This window comes from Wolffia australiana, chromosome 2 (assembly GCF_029677425.1).
Source record: "Wolffia australiana isolate 7733 chromosome 2, ASM2967742v1".
NCBI lineage: Eukaryota > Viridiplantae > Streptophyta > Magnoliopsida > Alismatales > Araceae > Wolffia > Wolffia australiana.
This window is the reverse complement of record NC_135836.1, coordinates 10,384,507-10,403,113: the sequence shown is the minus strand read 5'-3', so window position 1 is coordinate 10,403,113 and position 18,607 is coordinate 10,384,507. Positions and strand designations below refer to the sequence as shown.

The window sequence follows — 18,607 nt, the reverse complement described above, 5'->3', positions numbered from 1 at the left end:
TGGTCACTGCGGGTGGCTGTTGCCGCTGTTGGTGGTTGCGGCCGCGGTGGGCTGGTGCGGCTGTGGCGGCTGTGGCTCGCAACTTGCAGACGCAGCTCGTGGCTATGGCTTCAGAGCGCGGCTACGGCTGTGGCTGTGGTTGCGGCTACGGGCAATGACCTAGCGATTGTAGCCGCAGCTGGTGGCTGCGGTCTCGACTCACAGCTACGGGTGTGACTGCGCCAGTTGCGGTCGAGGCTTGAGGCTATGGCTGCAGCTATGGCCTTGGCTGTCGGTGGCTGCAGTCACGGCTACGGTTGTCACGGCCACGACTACAGCAGTTGCGATCGCGATTATGACGCTCGTGGCCTACGGCTTGGATCCACAGCTGCCAGTTTCATCCACGCTGTTAGATCTGATGGCGTGGATGCATTCTAGGGCTGACATGGTCCCATTACGCTCGTTTGACGCGTGGATTGCATCAAAAGAGCCATTTGGGCTGCATCTTTGGGCTACGTGCCCCACAATCTTTCTCGCTCATATGTTTGATCCATCAGCCAGGATGCTTTGGGTCTGTCTAGTTTAGTGGCCTGCCTTGGGTTGTGAGCCACTCGAAAATGGAAAAAAGAAAGCTTGAAAAAATCAGATTACATCAAATTCACGCTGAAAAAAGGAAAAACATTTAGGGAGAAGGGTATCTGTCGACGCGTCTCTCCAATACGATCAGATTAAGCTCAAATTTTCCATATAACGAGTGCCTGACTCGTAATATTTGAGAAATTGAAAATCAAAACAGAAAGCTTACCTCAGAACTTTAATCGACTCGATTCGGAGCTATACTGCTCCATTTGAGGAAAATTTTGAGTTATTTTTTATAAATTCCAACCCTTCGAATCTAATGGAACAAGTGTCAGCTCAATGAAGGATGGTAGCCAAAGATATGAGCAAATCACCAATTCTCGGAGGAGAGGTGTTTGATGAGATAGGTGAACCTCCTCCCTCAACCTGATGATTATCTCAAAGCATGAATCTGGATACTCCTTGTCAGTTCCGAAGTGGTAAGGGTATCTAGTAGGGTGAGGAACAGACAGGAAAATCAAAGGGCAGTACTGTCAATGTGGAAAGGAGGGATGAGTGAATTGAGAATACCCATATATCTGAATGTTTGGTTGACTAGATCTCACTCTATTGTCAAGAATACTTATTATGTAGAATCATCATCTGGAAGCCGAAATGGTCATATCTTCAAATCCGAAGCACAGAATTATCTGCCCTGCATCCACCTAAAGTCAAAATCGGGAACCATTGGTAATACCTGCACCTCATTTATCACAGCCTATTTTTCCTATGTCCGCACTTGTTATTACCTAATGTCAATCTTTCAGTTACACTCATCTTACTCATGATATGCCCAACTCTCAAGTTTTTATCTTCTTCCTCATTTCATTCTTTGTGTGGGGAACTTATATGGGCAAAGAACGGGGAGCATTTTGGTTGATCTATGTGCTGTATGCCAAGATTTCCATCAAAATCCCCAATCTCGACCAACATTTCATTATTAGCAGTGTGCTTGGTTCATTTACCCCATTCAAAAAACAAAAAATAAATTAAAAAACAAAAAAAACAGAAGAAAAAACAATTTTTTTGCCTAAACAAAAAAATATTCTTATGGGGTTTGCTTGTTTAGTTCTTCATTCCATGTTATGATTTGTTGGTCACAGCATCATTCGCGTTTAATGTGGATACATGTCTATCTATCTAACCCAAATTGTTGAAGAGATCCTACATCCTCATTTTTGTCCACAGCTTCTTGGGTATTCTGTCCAGTCATCTATCCTTAGGAGTGGTTATCTTCAGAAATATGCATCCATCTGTCGTTTATCATTTTCCATCAATCCGAACCTCTCATTTCGATACTACCTACCATTCTCTTCTATCCTTACTTATGGGTACCCATGTTTGAATTTAGCCTCCCCAAATATTTTTATTTATTTCATATGTTCTCGATGTTCTGTGCTAAACAGGGATGAGAAGAATGACTGATTTCAAATACCAGGCGGGAGGAAGATAATGGGATTTCTAAACCTGACGCAGCCAGTTGAGTGAGAGAAAAGTATCCAGAGAGCTATGAGAGTCACCGTCCTGTGAGAAAAGTGAGATCATTTCATGGTGATAGTACCATACCCGGAGAGAAGTAAGCTTTCCTCCTCATGGCCGCTAGCTCTTTCCAACTCCTCAAGAGACTTGAGCCTTAGTGCTTTAGTATTTCATGTGTTGATTTATACTTAGAGATGTTGGTTGATACACTTGAAGTTATCGGGAGTTTATTTAAAATATCTAAATTACAATAAGAATGGCACTAATTTTGGCTGTTCAAGCTAGCCCCCTACCTTGTCTTGTTTCATTCTCAAACCTCTGTTTCAAACAACGTGACTTGATGGTGAGAAGATCCAAGAGTTCTTCAAGGAGAACTGAAGCAGGCGAAGAGTTGCGTCAGTGTGATACAGAGTCAACCTTTCACACATCCCCCTTATCCATGGACAATTATTACTTTCTTCATGTATTACTAATCCTTGCCGGGCTGACTTCTCTCTCTCAGCTTATAAATAATCATGCGTATCGTCATCCAAAACGAAACACACAAAGGGTACAAGCCCTTTCCACATTCCTCGTCTGAACAGCCGTCATAGGTTCAAAGAAATATGTATCGTTTACTGCACGTTTTAACTGATACGCCTTTGTTCGGCATACAAGGAACACTTCGGAACACCTTTTTATCGTGACATAGAAGGAACACCTTTTTATTCGGCATTTGCCTCATGAAGTAATAGAATTGCGAAAAGAAACATGACATGATCATCACAAGAGTTATTATTTTCGAAATTTTCAAAGGCAGCGGGCGGCGGGACACGACGAGAGTGTAGAACGAATAGGCTGGCAGCGGAAATCATTAGTTGACCACCCTGCAGTTCAGACGGATCTCGCCCGCGCTTCCTGTGAGGACTCCGATTCTGCCCATCTTGATCATTGCTGCTGTGAAGCTCGTGCTGAACAGGTTGTTGTTGTTCCTGTTAGCCCTCACTTGGCTCGCAGTTGCGGGGCTGGACATGAGGGCCTGATCCGACGTAAACAGGCCGCGATTTTCCAACAGGCCTTTGTAGTAGCTTATGTCAAGGGCCAACGGAGTCGGAGGATCCATGGGCACGGTCGTGCCGCTCGCTCCCGGCGGACATTTCTGCTTCAACTGTGCAGCGTACAACGGGTTCAGGCTCGGATCCGTCTGCACGGTGGAGTTGAAGTTGTACAGTCTCCTGCTGAACGAGGAGCAGTCGGCTTTCCCGATGGAATGGGCACCTATTAACATTGCATGCATATATGTATATTAGCCTTCACGAAAGGCCGTGATAAATAAAAAAAACTATTCACATCAGATATCCTCTCACCGGAGAGCGTGACCATTTCCTGCTGTGTGAGGCCTTTGCTGGCGAACATTTGGGTCAGCTGAGCCAGATTAAACGTCGGCGGAGGCAAGTTGGCGAAGGTCTCGGAGCTCAGGGAGACTCTTCCGTCCCTTCTTCCAGAGGGCACGTCGTAGAAGAGACCTTTGCTCTGCGAAAGAATCAGAGGACCATAAAATCATCCGAAAAATAAGACCGGTGGCGACGAAGCCGAGTATTGCGTTGTTATGTACTGCTTTGTATGTCACGCGTACCAGTCTGACGCTATCTCTGCAGCGAAAGCGATGATATCGGCGCAGGAGACTACGCCCTTGCAAGCGGCCTCGAGCCTGGTTTTCGCGTTATCGATGACGTCGAAGCCTTCCAGGCTGGGGTTGTTGATGGGCGAGTCCTTCTCCGCTGTGTTTCGGGGCGTAGAGTCGAGGAGAATGGAGCCATCGCAGCCCTGTACGTGTTTAATTTAACAACTAACAACTAAACCACCTGGCCGGATAAACGTTGCTTCCGCGAAACATAGTGAGTAGTAAATTGTGCATTCTTACCCTGACGAAGCAGTCGTGGAAATGCATACGGACGAAGTCTGCCGCGATACCATTGTCGCTTTGGAATGCTTTGTTGACTTCCTCCCTCACAATGAGTTCGGCCCGGGGGCAGGTGGTCCTGTAGAAGCCCACCGTGAGCTGGGCCTCTAATGGAGAAGACAAGTAGAGCGCAAGCGCAAGAGCCAAGAGTAACCCTCCTCGCTTCAGACCCATATTTTCCCACCCGGATAGCTCCAAACTCGGATCTTTGCCCGCTTATCCGATATTTGTCGGCTAATCAGGTCTTGTGCAATATACGAGGGACATTCGTCCTATTTATAGGCCACCAGGGTATCATCGCCGCCCGGGGAAGGAAAGGCCTACGCATTTTTCGAAGTTGTGGTCAAAGACACGGAAACTTCACAAGTGGCCCGACGACACATTCTCAAAAGTTCGGGAGGAGAAACTCATGAGTTAATCGTAATCTGAATGGGGTTCGAACCAATTTTTTTTTTATCGTTAGATTCCGAAATCACAGCTGATGACGGCATTGATCCGATTGACTTTCATCTCCAGTATCTCCGTCAGACAAATCGTCTCGCCCACGGAAAGCTGACTTCTTCGGATTGCAGGGTTGGTGAATTCATTTTGCGTGACTCTTAATGTTTCTGCGAAGTATGTCCAGCTAGCCATGACGCGATCCGCGTAAGGATGGTCTTTAACGCCCTCACGAAGATAGTATCGTTTTCAGCGCTACCCCCGTAAGAATGAACGTTTTTCCGAACAAGATATGGTGGCAGTTCCCATGGCCCATGTTATCGGTGTTCATCATCGCATTGTGCTTCTGTCCGGCTAACGCGCCAAGACAAAGAAATTTTTTTCATCAACCTGTCTACATATTAGCCTGTATATGGATCTACGTATTTATATAATTGAAATATTTACGAAATTTTCGTTTCCATTCACACGCTCTATACTGAGGATTCCATCCGGAAAATTAAGATGATGGGATACTGCTTGGCGCTTGAAACTTCGTAAGTTTCTCCACGGGCCGAATAGAATGGAAAGAGGAGAGAGTTACAACACAAAAGGGCGAAGGGGGAACGCCAGCGCGACCAAAGTCGCCTCCACAATAGGGTAATGATTCTTAGAACGTAATTATGTTGCAAAATATGAAGAATCACCTCCAGGTCCCGATTAAGAACGATAGACCTTTCGTGGGCGAGTAGCAAATGCCCAACTGATATCCGTCCGATATCCGATATCCGAGAAAAAATGGGACGGAGCCGGATATCGTATACTGGATATCGGTCGATATCCGTCTATAAGGGGTTAGACAGATATCGGTATCGGATATGGGGGGGTGAAGACAAACAGGGTATCGGATACCGGATATCGGTTTTCCGGTATTCGGATGTCGGAGACGGATGCCGGATGCCGGATATCGGTTTTCGATATCTAGATATCGGAACCGGTATCCGGATCGAATGGTTTTATTTTATCCCATATGGAAGAAATTAAAAATACTCGCCTGTATATAATAAATGAGATGAAGGACTAAATAGGAAGCTCTTCTGGTACTCCTGTGCCCACATTATCTATGTGAAATGTGAGATATCGATAAATAATATTATTTTTATTATAATTTGATGTGGTTATCGGTTTTCGATATCCACATCCGATATCCGGTACCGTCATCTGTCCCCTTGAGACGGAGATGGATGCCGATATCGGGACGGATACCGGTATCGGATATCGGCACTGTTGCAACCGATATCCGATACCGAAATCTGCTATCCGGATATTGATGAAAATGGATATCGAAAATTTCATTTCCGATATCCGATACAGCATCTGTCTCGATATCGGCATCGGGACGGGCAAAGCCTAGGGTGTAGCATAGATGCTCTACAGGAACTACTAGGGTTCATTACATGGGGAATTTCACGTGCAATTGCTTGCGATGGCTCTGATCTAGTCAACCCATGGTCTACCATGTACAGATCTTCCAAAAGTTTTATGAAACCATCTATCAGAGAAGGAAATAAAGTTAAGGAGTTTTCAAGAATTAGTTTGCTTAAGTTTGAGATATTCTGGACTTATTTTTAATACGGTTTTAAAAGTATATTTTTAAATATTTCATTGCACAAAATAAAGAATAGCGACATCGTTTTGTTTTTTGTTTGGACATAGAATCGAGTCCTTGTGAATGGGCAGAGCCAGGTGCTCTTATTTTGCGAAGGTAGGGACGATTGCTTCAGGATTAAAATACTAGAATGGACATTTCCAAATAGTGATTATAATTATGGATATAAAGTCAATTGTGCAGTCGTTATCTGTAAGAAACAGGCAAACTTTTGAAATATTGAATACAATGATTCATAGTACTGTGGGAGCACTTGATTGTTTAATCGACTGCCCAGAAATATTGGTAAACATATTCCTCTTCGACAAACATGTGTAAATATTTATAGGCTTTTAACTATTTATCCACTTTTATAGCTAAAATGTTTAATGGATTTACCAATAATAAATAGCATTCAGATTTTCCTGTCATCGACAAAATTTTTACTGTAATAGAACAAATATACTTTTCATAGTCCAACTGCATTGTAGGGTGATATAGTATAACTGATTTCATTTTTTAAGTAAAAGATTAATTAGATTTAAATATGTAGATAAAGAGGATATGATGACTAAAATACCCCTTGGGATGGATAAAACAAGTAAACAATAAACACAATAAATTTAGACCTTCAAATCTAAAGAAAGTAATGATGATGCACACCCTTTTGCTCATACTGCCATTGCCGTAAAACCATGGTCTAAATCCAAAATCCAAATGGTCAATGACAAGAAAGCATAAATCTTTTCCATTAACCTTTTTTTCTAAATCTCATGAAAGTGGAAAAATACAAGTCAGGAGTGGAGCTTCAGCACTAGAGCGTTAGGGATGCATGCAATGGCAGTTCAAAGGACATGAGCTTCTAGGTGACATTTGAGGCTGAACCATGGACAGAGCCACATGATGCAAGCAAGTTGTTGGGGCAAAGCCATGTTTTTTTGGCATAGCTGAAGTCATGTAACATAGGGGCGAGTCACAAATGGGATGGCATGACATAATGGTCCGTCATTGCTAAGGAGTTCAATCACAGCCATGTGGTTCTGTATCATCATGGGGCACAGGAGGGCAACTCTACGCAGGCAATAAGGTAGAAATTAGGGTCCTCATTTCATTTTAAAGTTCTGATTCATGTAAACTGGTGTATGGATCTAGGCTAAGTTCATGGAATTGTTTCCTAACATGAGAAACAGGGGAAGAATTAAAAAGAAAATGAAATATTTTGCACACTGGTTTGATCTTATGATGGGGTTTGTTTCTTCTTCTTCATCTACATCTCAATGGATTTACAACATTGCTCTCTCAAAGTGATACCCTTGAGAACGAGTGGGACCAATAAAACTAATGCACTACGGCTTCAAACAATGTATCGTCACAGAATTCAAGGGTGACATACAGTGATGGGGGAAAAATATTGAAATAAAGGCGTCCAAATGTGCTTATCCCTTGGATTTAGTTTTTGGAAAATGTGGGTCAGTTTAGTCTTAAAGTTCAGCCTTGATCTTTTATTTTATCCTCCAATAGTTAAGCAGCTTTCAAATTTGAATTTATGGATTTTTTGTAAAGAATAGTGCCTTCTTTTGACAAGTGGTAAACTCAAATTTTGTTTGCCATTAGTGGTTTGAGGTATATATGTAAAATTATAAGTATGTACATGACGAGTCATTAATCATGCATGCAAATCGACATTTCTTAAGGGTTTATGAAGTCATATAATGAAATGAACATGCATTTTTATGTAAAATTGCACTTTTAAGCAATTATTCATTCATTATGTAAAACGTCATATTTTTAAAGGGTTTTTGTATCTCTAGAAAAGGTAGCATAAATTTCGTTGATTAAGTAGAAAGAAAATAAGAAATAAAAAATATTTAAATAAAAAATATTAAAAAGATAAATAGAAGAAGTAAAAAATGGGCTTCTATGGAGCCGCAAAGGCGCAAGTAAAGGCAAGCACACAATGGGAGCAGCCCACAGCCAGGGCCACAGCCGCAGGCGGTATCCACAGCGCAGCCAAGAGAAGTCCCTCTCAAAGCGGCTGTTAAGACTTCCGCGACTCACGCCCTCGGTAAGTCTGCATTCATTCAATTCTTTATAAATATATTTGCAGAATTTATATACCACATTGGATTTCTAAAACAAGCAATATGGGACTACGAAATCCCCACATCTCAGATGCGAGCGAGCTGGGATAGAGATCCCACGAGAGTAATCGCGTTCCATCTGGCCGCGATCCAAAGAAAAATACAAGTAAATTCGATCGAGCTTCGAGCCAAATTGGCCCAAAGCCCGTATTGAGACGGGCCTGATGGAGCGCGCCCAAGCATCATTGACAACACGTCATCGGATATCGTCGTCAACATCAGCATCACCGTCGGTCTGTGTCCAGCCCCACCGGCACGCCAAAGCGTCCGTGAAGACGCCCAGGTTTAAGTACCCCGGTTAGAGCACGCGTTCACATCGACTGTTATCTATTTTTTGTTGTTTTATTCGCTGTTTTGTGTTCGTCACGACGAGTACCTCTACTTGTCATGACACGTTCGTGTCACCATGTTCTCGTATCCAGGCACGTCGTTTTCATTTTCACGTCATGTAGTGTGTTAATTTTCTTATTTATGTTGTAATGAAGGGGGGGGGGGAGATCCTTATTGGACTCCCCTTCCTGGACTCTTTGCAAGGGCCCATTATGGCCCTATATAAGGCCATGATGGGACCACGTTCAAGGTAGATCTGGATTTGTTGTTTGGCAGTTACTCCCGTTTCCAGGTCTCACCCCAAAGAAGAGAGGAAGAAGTAGGAGAAGAAGAGGGAGAAGAAGAGAAGGTAGAAGAGAAGAAGAGAAGGTGAAGGAGTCAGGGAGAAGAGTGGAGCCGACGCCCTTCATTCCAGTCCCGCCGACCGGAATTGCCGCCATCGTTGTTGACTCGCGCTACCGTGTATCGACTACGTGCATGCCGATCTCGACGATGTCACCGTGCCTGATCTACACCTCGGCCTTCTTGCGATGCCGCTGAAGTGAATCCGCCTGTGTAATGCCCTGGTCGCCGAACATCGGGACAAACACCCTCGAGAGTCCTGTTGATTGTTGCTGCTAGAAACCACCGGTCGCCCGTGACTCCGCCGCGACTGGAACCTCACACAAGAGTGACTCCCCATCCCTGGGTTAGTCAAGTGCCCAGTTGTCGCCGCTGAGCGTACAGGTTGGATCTTGAATGCCCGACAATCTCAAACGGCTGACTGTACATCCGCAGACTCGACTCACTCTGACAGGCTGCCCGTGGCCTTCCCTCCCCCCCACCCCCCCAACCAAAATCACCGCTTTTTTGTCAATCTTTGCCCTATTATCGTAAATCAATATAAACATAAAATTCATAACCAAACATCATGAAATTTTGACTTAATTCATTCGGGTCACTTTCCCTCTCCACATTTTTGTTCCCTCTCATAAAGACTATTAATGCCTGATTTCGAATTCCAATCATAATCAACAAACATCTTAAAACCAAATCTCACAAAAATATATGCATGCAGGCTCACTTTCTCTCTCTAGATTTTTGTTCCCTTTAGTAAAGACTCTTAATGCCAGATTTAAAACTCAACTCAAAACAAAAATTAATCATAATTTTAGGCACCTATTAAATGCTAATCGTGGGTGTGTGGAGACTCGCAATTACTCAAAGCTCTGTGTTGTCACGCATGGGCGTGATTTCGATTTGCTGACGCCTGCTGCGGATTGCCATCAGGCATGATCTCAGTGTGCGTCGACGCTCCCTTGAGAAGAAAGTCGCCGCTGGATCGTCCTGCCGACGTGCTCTATTGTCTGACTTCCTCCCTCAACTCTGATCCTCCTACACGCTCTCGTACCTCCACAACGCCGCTGGCCAAGCCAAGCCATTTCTATCAACGGCCCGACACCATCATTCTGCCGTCTCGACGTGTGCACCGGCAACTTCTTCGACGATGATCGCCGCCACCGACGAGGTACGCTGTCCCTTGCTCGTCTGTTACATTATCTTTTTCAATACATCTTCGATTGTACTCCACCGCGCTCGCGTTAGTTTAGGTGAGAGAGAGATATTTATCGAGAAGATTACGAAGTTGAGCGTCTCCTAGACATGGGCCGAGCCCGTCCGTTACGTGTGAGCCCTACGGACTTGTTCCGTTTGGCGTCATAGTCGCCATCATCGTTCCGATGAGGGTCAGAAGGTCACCGTCATCGTCATCGGCGACCGCCTCGGAGCTCGGAGCTCGGTGAATTCCCACTCGTCAGCCCTGCACATACATTTCACTTAATACATTTCGCATCACGTAGTTACATTCACCTAGTGATTTTATCCGTCGGACGACGCCATCGACGACGTCTGACATCAGGGCCTTACTTAAAAGCAATGTTTTAATCTTGACCGTCGATCTTATTTCTTTTTCTATTTCAGGCGACAACTCATCCTGAAAGCCATCGTGGATGAACTAGAGGCAGACACGCGGTCAGCGGAAGCTAACTCGGCGAGAGCTGACGGGGTAGGGGTCCACAGAAATAAAAGGAGTTCATGGCTACGATTTAATCGTAGCCGTTCAACCCCTGTATTGTTAGATCTGACGGCCGAGAAAGACTCGACCAAAACAAGTTCTCTCGCCGCCGTCTCCGTTGCCGACGACGTCAATCCGGAGACGAGAAGCAGATTTCCGCCGATTCGTCACCGGAGACTTCACCGGAGTTGTCCCATAGCGGTTAGGAAGGTCTCAGGACCATTCCTGACCTATAAAATTGCTGTAACTTGCTGAATACTTATCTTTGGGCAACGGAATTCTGAATCAATGTTTTGAACTCAAATCACTGAAGGAGAAGGTTCTCCGTCTTCGCCTCTTGTTTGCTGGATCTCTCAGTCAACAGCTGTGACAGAGCCGCGACCTGAAGGGAGATTATTGAGGGAGCGGATTCGAAGAAGGAGAAGAAATACTTACCAGAAGGATGTTGCGGCCGGTGAAGGGTCTGGAGCCATCGGCGACTCCGATCTGGCGCATAAATCAGGTAAGTACTTTGATTTTACACTTATTTCAATCGATAATCCATTTAGTATAAAAAAAGGATTGAGGAATTATCCTCAATCTATTTCAGGAATTCGAAGAAATTTGATTTCGAGCAAAAAAATCAAAAAAACCGAATAATCTATTAAGCATTTCCTCATACATTTAGTGCGCCTCTTTTCTAAACGATCTTTAAACAACCACTTTGAACGTTTTTAAACTGATAAAAAATCTCTTAAAAATATGATAAAATTTAGGAAGATATACTTCATAATCTACATTCATATTCTGATAAAATACCTTAAAAATTCTATTTTTCTCCTTACAAAAAATCATAAAAATCTCAAATCCTCTTTTAGACATTTTTACAAACACGTTTACTTCAATATTTGACCCTACTTTTGCTCCTATAATTCGACTCTAAAAATTCTAAATTGTTTTTATAAAATCACTAATCTATTTCCTTTACCTATCTATAAAATCTGAGGTGGAAATAAAATCGGTACGGATATTTTTTATTATAAATCATCATTAAATACTTCCTTATTATCTCTTAGAGATTACAACAAACACCTATTGGTGTTTGTTGACTCTCCTACTCATTAGCCGAATTTGACTCTAAGAGCCAATCCCTGTGGAGATGACCTTACTCAACAATATACATATCTGAGTAAGATTACAAATAAAAAAAATTATTTGATCGAAGCGAAAATAACAACGAGGACAAAATTAACACCCCATTTTTGCTTCGTGAGTAATCAAATAAATAAGCGTAGCTAGTGATGAGTACAGATGGCCTCAACTGGGTACATTAAATCAAAGACTGAATAATTATTGGCAAGATAAGTGAGATGTGTATAAAATGTGGATAAATAAAAAATGAAAATTAGAGGTCATGACATGATAAGATTAAGAAGACTATTGGACATAGGATATTTTAATAAAATCAAGATTATAAGAATGAGTGGGAGAGAGAAGTGATTGAGAATAATGAGATAACATATATTTAGAAATGTAGAGGTTTGATTCAAGTATTCTGCATAAATATGTTCCCAAAATATTCCTGTTTCAAGGATATTTGAGAAGGATATCCACAAATCTAAATATCATAGTGGTATGTGGCCCCACTCATATATGATAAGTATGGCCGAACCCCTAGCCATTAGTGTGCAGAAATTTGAGGAGTATGCTCGTTGGGGAAAGATTCTATTGACTTGATCATACAGGTTGATTCATGAATGGTATTATATCTTGGATCATAAAAGTTGATTCATGGCATGACTCTGTAAGTAGGACTTAGACCTGAGGCACCAAAAATACCTTGCAGGTGGACGGATGTGTTTTCTTGTAACAGATGAGTCTCTAACCAAGAGATTCCAAACCATATCTTGAACGCAAAAAATAAATGAAGGTGATTATGTGGTCGAGACAGATTTTTTTGCCCTCAGTGTTAGAGGATATTGGCTCAAAGAAGATGTAGTTAAATCCCGAATCAATTTATTTGAAATATTGAAGAAGATGACTGTGATAATTTTTCCATGCATCAATATTATTTAGAATTACCGGTTAGGGTATAAGGTGCAGCATGATTCCCTACGGGTGTGAAACTTAACCAGTTGATCATTTGAAACTGGTCCTTGATAAAGTACTCCATGCATGATATAATTATCCAACAAGCTTAGCCAATAAAGGTTATTGGACCATAAAAGTTATTTTCTAGACTATTTCATGGGCCCAGATGATCACACATAAGATTTTCAGATGTTGAGTGTATACTCAAATTTCAGGGACTTGTATTAATTATCCCTGAGAATGAGGATTTTGTGAAAATTTCATTGGGACTATACTATACTAAGATAGAAAATTTTTAATGTTTGTCTCAAACATTTGGTTTCGTTATATGAGAAAGGAAGTTAAAGTGTTATCAAACTTTCGTAATTGCAGGGAGTCGTTTTGAGATATGCTTATCAATTTACCAGCTCAGTTGGTTTGGCAACAATCAATGCCCCACTGGACTATCAGTTCATGCGTTCAATCTTTCAAAATGTTCATGCCTGTTACAGATGATAACGGTATGCTTTAGTTTACAAGCATAATTGCAACCGCTACTAAAAAATGTGCCTTATAGTTTTGGTACATGACAAAAGAACAAATCAAGTCATTCCTCTTTATTTTTTGGCATTAAAATATTTACAGAGACAAGTTTAAAACCATACTAAAAAATAATTCCATGATATCTCAAACTTCAGCAAACATTTTCTTGAAAGCTTCTGCACAAAATAGAGGGAATTTCTAAAATTATTTCTTATATAAAAACTAATGAATTCAATACAAACAGATTCACAAAAACGAACATGGATCCGATCATTTTCCTAATACATTGATGTGAGGTATACTAATTCCATGTCCTACAATCACGTATCCGAATATCTTTTGCTATTGGCCACAGTGACACGACTAAACATTTAGTCATCAGCATGGAGATACTTGTGTAGTAAGATATGAACCAGTTTCATTTGTTTATCAGATAGATAGTGTCCTAAATCTTTTGGGACATCTGTACTAGCTTTGACCTAGATCATACAAGACTAGCCTAGGTATTCGGTTATGAGCCATCGGTTGTCCGAGCAGAGCATCTCCGATACGTTCTACTCCTACCCCCGGCAGAGCATCTCCCGTATCGTGCTTAACGGGGACCTTGAGGTGCTCGTTTATGTTTTGCAACATGATTACCTTCTAAAAATCATTACCCCAGCTATTGGGGAGACGAGTTTCGTCGGCACGGCGTTTCCCCTTCCACCTGTTGTCTTTCATCTCTTTCATGTTTCCGTTCTAATAGGAACGTTGAGAAAATTATGAAGTTTCGAGTACCAAGGAGTATCCCATCATTTTAATTTCCCTCAAGGAATCCTAAACAGAGCCTGCAAATGGAAACGAATATTTGGTAGTTATTTAAATTATATTATTAAACAGATATATATACATGTCAGTAGCTAGATAGATTAATGAATATGTCGTTTGGTCTTCGCCCGCTGGCCGGACAGAAGCACAATGCGATGATGAACACCGATAACATGGGCCATGGGAACTGCCACCATATCTTGTTCGGAAAAACGTTCATTCTTACGGGGGTAGCGCTGAAAACGATACTATCTTCGTGAGGGCGTTAAAGACCATCCTTACGCGGATCGCGTCATGGCTAGCTGGACATACTTCGCAGAAACATTAAGAGTCACGCAAAATGAATTCACCAACCCTGCAATCCGAAGAAGTCAGCTTTCCGTGGGCGAGACGATTTGTCTGACGGAGATACTGGAGATGAAAGTCAATCGGATCAATGCCGTCATCAGCTGTGATTTCGGAATCTAACGATAAAAAAAAAATTGGTTCGAACCCCATTCAGATTACGATTAACTCATGAGTTTCTCCTCCCGAACTTTTGAGAATGTGTCGTCGGGCCACTTGTGAAGTTTCCGTGTCTTTGACCACAACTTCGAAAAATGCGTAGGCCTTTCCTTCCCCGGGCGGCGATGATACCCTGGTGGCCTATAAATAGGACGAATGTCCCTCGTATATTGCACAAGACCTGATTAGCCGACAAATATCGGATAAGCGGGCAAAGATCCGAGTTTGGAGCTATCCGGGTGGGAAAATATGGGTCTGAAGCGAGGAGGGTTACTCTTGGCTCTTGCGCTTGCGCTCTACTTGTCTTCTCCATTAGAGGCCCAGCTCACGGTGGGCTTCTACAGGACCACCTGCCCCCGGGCCGAACTCATTGTGAGGGAGGAAGTCAACAAAGCATTCCAAAGCGACAATGGTATCGCGGCAGACTTCGTCCGTATGCATTTCCACGACTGCTTCGTCAGGGTAAGAATGCACAATTTACTACTCACTATGTTTCGCGGAAGCAACGTTTATCCGGCCAGGTGGTTTAGTTGTTAGTTGTTAAATTAAACACGTACAGGGCTGCGATGGCTCCATTCTCCTCGACTCTACGCCCCGAAACACAGCGGAGAAGGACTCGCCCATCAACAACCCCAGCCTGGAAGGCTTCGACGTCATCGATAACGCGAAAACCAGGCTCGAGGCCGCTTGCAAGGGCGTAGTCTCCTGCGCCGATATCATCGCTTTCGCTGCAAGAGATAGCGTCAGACTGGTACGCGTGACATACAAAGCAGTACATAACAACGCAATACTCGGCTTCGTCGCCACCGGTCTTATTTTTCGGATGATTTTATGGTCCTCTGATTCTTTCGCAGAGCAAAGGTCTCTTCTACGACGTGCCCTCTGGAAGAAGGGACGGAAGAGTCTCCCTGAGCTCCGAGACCTTCGCCAACTTGCCTCCGCCGACGTTTAATCTGGCTCAGCTGACCCAAATGTTCGCCAGCAAAGGCCTCACACAGCAGGAAATGGTCACGCTCTCCGGTGAGAGGATATCTGATGTGAATAGTTTTTTTTATTTATCACGGCCTTTCGTGAAGGCTAATATACATATATGCATGCAATGTTAATAGGTGCCCATTCCATCGGGAAAGCCGACTGCTCCTCGTTCAGCAGGAGACTGTACAACTTCAACTCCACCGTGCAGACGGATCCGAGCCTGAACCCGTTGTACGCTGCACAGTTGAAGCAGAAATGTCCGCCGGGAGCGAGCGGCACGACCGTGCCCATGGATCCTCCGACTCCGTTGGCCCTTGACATAAGCTACTACAAAGGCCTGTTGGAAAATCGCGGCCTGTTTACGTCGGATCAGGCCCTCATGTCCAGCCCCGCAACTGCGAGCCAAGTGAGGGCTAACAGGAACAACAACAACCTGTTCAGCACGAGCTTCACAGCAGCAATGATCAAGATGGGCAGAATCGGAGTCCTCACAGGAAGCGCGGGCGAGATCCGTCTGAACTGCAGGGTGGTCAACTAATGATTTCCGCTGCCAGCCTATTCGTTCTACACTCTCGTCGTGTCCCGCCGCCCGCTGCCTTTGAAAATTTCGAAAATAATAACTCTTGTGATGATCATGTCATGTTTCTTTTCGCAATTCTATTACTTCATGAGGCAAATGCCGAATAAGGTGTTCCTTCTATGTCACGGGTTGAAAGAAATTGCCCTCTACTTTCCATTTTACTGTTTGGCTGACAACGATACAAGAAATTACATTAGAGCATTATTTCTTTTTACCACATCGCTTATGATAAGGGAAATAAATCATCAAATCGCGCTAGTATGTCTCACCAAGCGATGATTGTTTTAGGTAATCCTCTGGGCACCACCGAGTAGTTATGCGTATCAGTTAAAACATGCTATAAAGCCTACATATTTCTTTGAAACTCGGACGTCTGTTTAGACGAAGAAGGTGGAACGGGTTAGTCTCCTTCTGTGCATACCCACCTGTTTTATTTAACCTGTATTTTATATTAAAAAATTTCAATCTATGTTTTTGTGATTCTATGATTTGGTTGACTTTGCAATAATTGAAAAAATTGTTTTGTACCATATTTGCTATAGACTTGTATCAATGCGTTATTTTTTTAATCGTGTATACTCAAATTTATACCTTAAAGGAAGCTTAGCACACGTGGCTATATGATCAATTGATATGCAGACGCATGTTTAGATCTCACGGTATCGCTTTAATGATTTGATCTCAAAATGACAATTCACGATGTATCATCCATCCCAATTGAAACCAACCGCTGGAAAAGACAACATGCCAAATTATACGAGGCTCACAATGTCGGGTAATCAGGAAAATAACTCTAAGTTATGTACAACCGTGTGTCTGAAATGTGATGGATAATACAACCGTATGTCTTTTGAATTATTTATTCAACTACTAATCTAGATAAAATCAATAAGCTATTAAGAGAAATTCTTCCTTACTTAAATATGTAGTATTTGATCGGAAAAAGAGGGTAAGAAGATATGTTTTGACATTGTAGAGTGACTTTATGTGCAAAATAATGTATTTAGCTTAGTAGCCACCCCCAATCCAAAACTCTCCTGTATTAGATCTGACGGGATCAAAGTACCTAGTAGGATAATAGTTTTTGTGGTTGAAGTTTAGGGAGAAATTGTCCCCCAAACCAGTATTGGGTTATATTGCTTTGATTAAATGCGTGAAATTGACTTTCATATAGTTGAAGTTGGACTCCAATTCACCATCAATTAATGAATTTTATAAGATCTAACTATCTTTAGTGGCACTTTTTCTACCCTTAATTTTCTCCCTTAATGAGTTTTTCGAACAATTTATGCCTATCAATGCAATTATCATATCAATGGATCTTCTCTTCTCCTGCTTCAATGATCCTTAAAGAACTCTTTGATATTATCACCATAAAGTCACATTAATAGGAGTGGCTTCAAAATGAAAGAAGACAAAGTAAGGGGCCAGCCTGAACAGCTACAATTAGTGCCCTTCTTATTTTAATTTAGAGATTTTTCAAAAAACTCCCAATAACTTTAAGTAATCAACCAATGTCAATAAATTGTATACTGTGACCCTCTAGATCCATGTACAAGTATAGTTAACAACTTTAATGGACAAATAATCTTTATTATCTGACATTTTTATTCCACTATTCAAAATATGTGATAACAAATCAAGGATTTTCCCATTCCAAAGTATATGGTTAAGTTTCCGTCCTGTGGAATCCCAAGCTATATCTCCCCTGGAAGCTATATAGAGTAATAATTAAACTATCTTATTGATTCTTTTATGTCACCGGTTAACATTTATGTATAATTATTTGTCTACACTCTTGGGGATGTGGTTAAGGATCAACCACTAAGCCATCATTCCAGTTAATGCTGATGCAGAACAGGATCGTGAGAGATTGTCTTATCCAGTCTCTCCACTACACCACACGGGGATTTTATGTATCTTCTTTCTTGTGTTAGTCTCCTCATGTAGCAAGGGTAGACAGTCCCATCGTGACGTCTAAATCACTTTCGTGTACTTCTTGCACTTTCTGACCCAATACTGATATGAGCATTGTTATTAGAGACTTGTAGGTATTAGTTGAAACATAGTCGTACATGTATGAGACGTTTTTGGTGTCTGAGGTCAACATACAACTAATGACTTTTCCAAATGAGGGGGTTCCAGTTAAAAGTTAAACTATCCATTATCAAAAAATATCAAAAGTCAATATGAATTAGTGCTCAAAAGGCCAAAGCATAGTCTCCCAAATCTGTAAAAATGACCTTGAGTTGTAGCATCAATAACATTAAACTATCCTGAATTATGTCTTATTTTATACTTGTTAATGTAATGAATTTCTGAAAATGTCTATTATAATATTATATTAAGCACATACTTAACGTCAAGTTTCATGTTCTTTAATGTTTTAATAGTTTTTAAAGTTCTGAGTATACGAATAATTTTGGGGTACTACGAAAATAATTGTTGTGTTTTTGTGATTATATTATATTAGGTATAATATTTAAGTATTTAATATTTTTTATTTTGTAAAATAATTTAATAGAGAATAGCCTTGAAAGTG

At 41.9% G+C, this 18,607-nt stretch overlaps 1 protein-coding gene and 1 pseudogene across 2 annotated transcripts; one reads left to right on the top strand and one right to left on the bottom strand.

The window, feature by feature from the left end:
* Window positions 1-2,750: 2,750 nt before the first annotated feature.
* LOC144716791 (peroxidase 5-like) lies at window positions 2,751-4,275 on the bottom strand (annotated as a pseudogene). Its single transcript, XR_013584996.1, has 4 exons — window positions 3,980-4,275; window positions 3,692-3,882; window positions 3,423-3,588; window positions 2,751-3,333 (listed from the first exon to the last, which is right to left on the bottom strand). The product of XR_013584996.1 is annotated as a peroxidase 5-like (transcript).
* Window positions 4,276-14,676: 10,401 nt separating this feature from the next.
* On the top strand, window positions 14,677-16,140 carry LOC144716789 (peroxidase 5-like). Its single transcript, XM_078592033.1, has 4 exons — window positions 14,677-14,972; window positions 15,070-15,261; window positions 15,365-15,530; window positions 15,620-16,140. Exons 1-4 carry the CDS (start codon window positions 14,760-14,762, stop codon window positions 16,021-16,023), a joined length of 975 nt encoding a protein of 324 aa, XP_078448159.1. The 5' UTR covers window positions 14,677-14,759; the 3' UTR covers window positions 16,024-16,140.
* The last annotated feature ends 2,467 nt before the right edge of the window (window positions 16,141-18,607 follow it).

Bases quoted from the DNA above. Each gene is read 5' to 3' on its own strand.
- LOC144716789 (XM_078592033.1), top strand. From the start codon at position 14,760: ATGGGTCTGAAGCGAGGAGGGTTACTCTTGGCTCTTGCGCTTGCGCTC. The intron at 15,262-15,364 runs GTACGCGTGACA...ATTCTTTCGCAG, and splicing joins CAAGAGATAGCGTCAGACTG to AGCAAAGGTCTCTTCTACGA. The intron at 15,531-15,619 runs GTGAGAGGATAT...CAATGTTAATAG, and splicing joins GGAAATGGTCACGCTCTCCG to GTGCCCATTCCATCGGGAAA.